We start from the raw sequence: 6,094 nt of genomic DNA, 5'->3' as shown, positions 1-6,094 counted from the left end.
CAGGGAAACGGGAATCGCTGCAAGGTTCCCGCCTGATTCCACACGAAGGGGCCTAGAGCCCCGGGTCCCTCTGCGTATGCTCAGAGGCACGCTCGTTCTTCCTTTCCCCACATCTGCCCCTCCTTCCTTCTTCGGGCCGAGCGCCGGCATTTGGCGAACCCCAAGCCTCGCTCCAGCCTCCAGCTGCTGGGCCTGCCCGACCAAGGCGGGCGAGCGGCAAATCTGGGCACGCAGCGCCCCTTCCCTGGCGCGGCGGCGAGCTCAATGGAGCCGCTGTGCTCCGGGCGAGCGAGGGGAGGCGGCGGCGGCGGAGGCCCATCTGGCGTCAGACAATCCGCCTCTTTTTCTCCGCCCGCCGTCCCTGCGGACGGGGCCGCCGCCGCCGTGCGTCCAGCCCCCTTTCGGTGCCAGGCAGAGGTAGCCTGGCCGTCCCGTTCCTGGCTCGGCAGCGCCGCCTCCTTTTCTCCCGGGCAACCAATGAAGGCGGCTTAGGGCGGCGGCAGGAACGGGAGGGGGGATCCGTCTTCCTCGCCCTCCCTCCTCCTTCCCAGGAGCTGGCTCTCTTGCTTCGCTGCTGCTCGCGCTCCGTCTCTGCTTAGCCGTCGGCCCGGCTGCGGGAGCGGGAAGCAGACGCCGCCAGTGCCGCAGCCAGCCAGCCGGCGGGATCATGCGTTAAGGCGCACGACCAGGGGGCACTGCGGCCGCGCCGGGAAGATGAACTACCTGGTAAGTGGGCGCCGTCGGGAGAGGCCGAGCGAGCCCTCAAGTCTGGCAGAGGGAGAGGAGAGACCCGGGGAGGGAACGAGGCTGGGCGGCGGGAGGGTGGGGGACCAACGGCTGACTTTATCCGCCCGGGAGCAGGAGGCTGAGAGAGAGCCCCCTACTCGGAAAGCCACTTGGAGGCGAGTCTTGGCCGCGTCCGTGGTCGGCTGGGGGGACGCGCTTCCGACTCGAGCGCCGGGCTTTCGGCTGGCCGGCCCCTGTGGGAAGCGAGGCTCGGCTTGCGGCGGCCCCGGGACGGACGTGCCTTCCCGCCGGGGCTGCAGCCGGGAGCGCCCTGACGTGGCCGCCGAGCCCCGGCGCAGAAGCGCCTCTCCAGGCAACAGGCGGAGCGGGAGGAGCAGGAGGGCGCGGGCTGCCCCCTTTCCCTTCCCGCTTTTGGGGAGGGGGCAGAGAGAGAAAGAAAAGGCGGGAGTCCGGAGGGGGGTGTCAGTGCTGCCCAACCCCCATGTTAGGAACCCAACCGGACACGAGAGGGCACTTGGTTTCTCTCCCCCGGTCCGGGAAAACCAAAGGCTGTTCTTGCCCCCGCTCCCAAGGTCGGGGTCGGGATCAGGAAGGAAAGAGCAACATCTTTGGTATCCCCCGTCTTCTTCCCGGGGAAGTGAGGTGGGCGGGACGTTGCGGGGCCGTGGGCTCGGGGAGAGTAGCTTGCCCGAAGCCAGCCTTCCCCTGTCCGGTCCTTTCCGCCTTGGGCCTGCTGCGGCAGGTTTTCCAGCGGCCGGTGGGAACCGAGGATGACTTTGGACCGGGGGTCTAGTTTGAGACTAAAACTGAGCGCGGCTTCTCCCGGCTGAAGGGGACGCAGCGACGAAGAGCTCTGTGGCACCCGAAAGGCTGAAAATATCCCACCCCCAGCCTCTTCAGGGCAGCACCACGGACATGGCAAGGTTCCACTCTGCAGTGTATATTGACCCCCAGGTAATAACTATTCTCGGGGCCACTTCATTTGCTTACCCCAAGTGTGCAATGAATGGAAGGTAACCCCCACTCATGAGCACCCCAAGAGCGGCAGAGCGATTCTAGAGCCAAACCCCATGAAATGTGTGTTGTGGCAAATGCTGTTTAGGCCTGGCCTTGGGACAGGCAGGGTATTAATGTACGCTGGCACTCCGAAAATGTCCCTGAATCCCATTGGTCTGGATCCAAACCAGCATTTTGGGAAAAGTGGATTATTATTATTTAGAGAGAGTTGCAGTGATAACTGAAAGTAAATCTTGCTAGTTTCAAGGTGAGAGTTGGATAAACTTAGGAAGTGTGTGAAGCATGTATTTGTGGACTCTCCCTCCCGCAATGATTCTGGATGTTTCTGATTATATATACATATATATATTCAATACATTGAGCTCTCAAGATTGTGTACATCATTCCCCCTTCCCTTTTATCCTCACAACAACCCTGTGAGGTAGATTAAGTTGAAAGATAGGGACTGCCCCAAGGTCAGATAATGAACCTCATGGCAGTGTAGGGATTTGAACTGAGATCTTTACAGTCCTAGCTAAATACTCTTAAGCACTACACCATGTTGGCTCCTTTGTCTTTAGGCATTATGATTCCCCAACTCCCTGACCTATACATGTAGACATATCTGCCAATTGAGGGTAATGTTTCAAGCATCCAGTGAAAGAGACTATTGCCTGGGGAAGCCTTAATTATGCTGCAGTGCTAAACATGCTTACTAGGGAATAAGCCCCATTAAAACACATGTAGGATAGTACTGTTGGTCTTGAAAGTGTGCAATTGTGTGTGTGTGCTGAATATATCAAATACTCTAATACTCTAATACTCAAATGTGGTGAACCCTCCTGGAATTTACCATAACAGGTCAGGTGGGGTGAAATGACTCCTGAATAACATTTCCTGATGAGTGTTTTTTTGCTGTTGCTCAGAATCTGAGGTGTGTGTGTTCCCTCTTCTTCCTACTCACATTGGTCATTTGTGGACTTCAGTTTTATTTTGCCATCCTCTGTAGAGCCTAGTTTGACTTTCTTTCTTGGCCCATCTCGCTGTGCAGGCACTTGCACTTGTTCTTTTGTTGGAATGCCAAGAGACTGCGGACTGGTGTGGGGTGAAAAGAGGTGATGGAGAGATGCTGGCTTCCCCTAGTCTGGTGCCTTCTAGATGTTTTGGACTACAACTCCCATCAGCCCCAGCATGGTCAGCCCCAGCATGGTCAGGGATGATGGGAGTCCAGCAACCTCTGGAGGTCTACAGTTTGCCCACAGCCAGCCCCAATGGGAAAGATAGAAATGTGTGTAGAAACCTCCCACTGAACTAAATGAGATTTTGAAGTGCTTAAGTTCAGCTGCTTTGTTTATATGTTCTGACATCAGAGATGCCTGCAATGTTTTGTTCATGAATAAGAAGAGAGAAATCCTGTTCAAATGAGCCGTGATAATTGGCAATGCCAGGAAACAGCTCTGTTTTGACAGATTTCACTAGAGCCAAATCCTGGCGCTGGTCTATGGCCGCTCGAATGCTACGAGCTGTAAAATTTCACAGTCCCTGATCCGTTGTAGGTTCACAGCCTGTATACTCTGGAGCAATCCCTACTGTGCTCATCTGGGTGTATATTCTGGTACACATATGAAGCTTTCATTCGCCCTCTTCCTTGCTGGAGCTCCTGGTTATCTATATTTGGTGGGTGTCCAGACCTCCCGGCTGTTGTGCAAGATTTGCTGGAGGGGAGAAATGCTGTGTTTTGTGCATTTGAAAAGCTCTGTCTTATGGAGGCAGCCAGTTGGAGATGGGAAGGGCTCCCCATGAGCTACGCATGTTTACATCTCTCTGCCTCTTGTGCCAGTTGTTGGTCCTGGCAAGGATTACACCCAAGGAGTCCCACGGCTGGCTGTTTCATCTCCAGCTCTGGGAGCCGTTGATCCCGCAAAGTAATAGAAATGGAGTGTGACTTTGTTCCAGGCAGAGCCTGATGGAGCCAGACCATGGGAATGCTTGAGGCCTGGTTAGCTGGCAGAACAGAATAAAGTTATGCCTGGTCAGAATGGAAACTTGGCGAGGCCTGAAATTAGGTGATCAGCAGGAGGAAGCACAACTGCTGAAAATGTGTGCCTGTGTTTGATGCCCTGTGGCCAAACCGTCCCTGAAATCATTTCTGTACTTTTCTGTGTGATTCAAAGCTTTGCTTGTTCTCTCTCTGTCACTCTCTCTTATTCACACACACACACACACACACACACACACACACCAGCTGAAGGTGGATATACGAAATCCTCCGTCCTGTTTGATTCTTGTCACTAACTGAGACTGGGACTGGGACTGATGGGAGTTGTAGTCCAGAACATCTGGATGTCACCAATTTGGTAAAGGCAGCTGTATGAGCAGCAGGCTGTGGACTGTGAGCGCTGCCTCTGGTGTCAGAGGCAGTGATGCTTCTGAATATCAGTTACTGGGAATCACAAGTGGGGAGAGCTCTGTGGCACTCAGCTCCTACTTGTGGGTTTCCCATTGGGGGCATCCAATTGGCCACTATGAGAACAGGATGATGGACCAAACAGGTCTTTGGCCTGATCCAGCAGCCAAGCTCTTCTTAGGTTGTCATGAAGACTGCCTTCTGGCTGCTTAGGAGTCCTTGTGAAATGAGTTTCAGGCTTGCCAATAACTCCCTTTTTGTTACCTGGAAGGCCTAGGAGCGCTCTGGTGGATACATCTTCCAGGTGCCGTGCTATAATCCTGAATGTGGTTGCCAGTATTCTCTGCTGAGTTCTCTGAATGGGGAGGGAATATTTGATGCCTCTGCTTCCCCCACCCCCATTTGTCCCACTTGCCCTTCCCCATCTGTTGTGCTGACCCACAAGGCTAGGAGAGTCCTTTACACCCAGATACAGAGTCTGGGTCTTTGTTCCATGTTTTCTGGCTTGGAAGTTGAATTCCTGAGTGGATGCCTGTGTCAAGAAAAGGCAGCTGGCCTTACCTTTGGCGAAGTGTAACCTGATGATGCCTGTGGGACAAGTGTGTTTGTGAGAGAAAGATGTTGATTCTGGGGTGTCTCTGCAACTCCCCCCGCATCTGTGTGTCAGTCTGAACAGCCACCTTAAAAGACTGAAGTGCCCTCCCACTTGGACTCCTTTGTAGTGACTGGAAGGGACCCTGAAATAATTTGTCATAGGGGATTCCCCTGTCTTGCTGTCTCCTGACTTTTGCACCGTTTCCATCCTTCAGTCTGCATTATTCACAACCTTATCCTTGCCTACTAGGAGTAGAGGCTGTATAACTCTGAATATTGGTTGCTGGAGAGAGTGCTGCTGCTCTTGGGTCCTGCTTTTGGCTTTCCCATAATAGGCACCTGGTTGGCCACTGTGAGAACAGGATCCAGGGCTAGATGGACTTTGAGTCTGACCCAGCAGGCCTCTTCTCAACAGCCTTGGGAGGTAGGACACACTGTCGCTCCATTTTGTTACTTCAAAATGTTATTGCCTTGTCTAAAGGAGTCTCTCTGACACTCCAAAGGCTTGGGCAGGATTGTCAGCTTGGAGACAGGGTCCTTTAAGAGAGAGAAGGGGGGGGCACGTCCTGCTGTCTAACGGATGTCATAAGGGCTACCTTGATGGGATCACTCCAAGACCCTAGCGTTCTTGTCTCTGAGGCCAGCCAGCCGGCAGCAGATGCCTATGGAAAGTTCATGGCCATCCCTTGCTTTTAAAAGCTCTAGCACATCTGATATTACAGTGGTACCTCGGATGAAGAACTTGATTCGTTCTGGAGGTCTGTTCTTAACCTGAGGAACCACTTTAGCTAATAAGGCCTCTCACTGCTGCCGTGCCACTGGTGAACGATTTCTGTTCTCATCCTGAACCCGAGGTACTATTTCTGGGTTAGCGGAGTCTGTAACCTAAAGCGTCTGTAACCCGAGGTACCACTGTACGTGTCTGGTTGGGTAGGTCACTGCTTGGAATTGGGGGGGTGATGAAGCTGAGATTTGGGCTCCAAACTTCAGCAACACTTCAGTGGCTTGAGGCTCCATGTAAATGGGGAGTTGCCTGTACTTGATAGAAGGTGCTCCTGTGCAGGAGGAGTAAAGAGCATTTCCCTTGCTACAGAATCCTTGTGCTGGGAGGGGTTTGGGCTGTGGGGGCTTCCACGTCTGGAGGACCACATGTTTGCAGACTCCATGGAATTAAGTACAGAGGAGGAGCCTGGCCAGCTGTGTGTATGTGTGTGTGTCCATCTTCCTCCACCCCCCCCCAGCCATCCTTATGGACTCCTTTGCCATTGGCTCTTCTGTCTCCCCTCCCCTCTCTTGGCACCAGCAGGCTGCGCTGGGTGAGTAATTGACTGGGCAGAGCCTGCCTTCTGG

At 53.8% G+C, this 6,094-nt stretch overlaps 1 protein-coding gene across 1 annotated transcript in view; it reads left to right on the top strand.

Annotated features, from left to right (window-relative positions):
• Nucleotides 1-410: 410 nt before the first annotated feature.
• The window catches only part of BCAR1 (BCAR1 scaffold protein, Cas family member), a 40,904-nt gene continuing 35,220 nt past the window's right edge, over nt 411-6,094 (top strand). Inside the window, exon 1 of the mRNA XM_083515182.1 lies at nt 411-726. Within this exon, the coding sequence (XP_083371308.1) occupies nt 715-726 (12 nt within the window). The 5' untranslated portion in view covers nt 411-714. The remainder of the gene's footprint in view (nt 727-6,094) is intronic.

Source organism: Podarcis liolepis (assembly GCF_965112155.1).
Source record: "Podarcis liolepis genome assembly, chromosome: 7".
Lineage (NCBI taxonomy): Eukaryota > Metazoa > Chordata > Lepidosauria > Squamata > Lacertidae > Podarcis > Podarcis liolepis.
The sequence above is the reverse complement of the archived record's forward strand: the minus strand, read 5'-3'. Positions and strand labels throughout refer to the sequence as shown.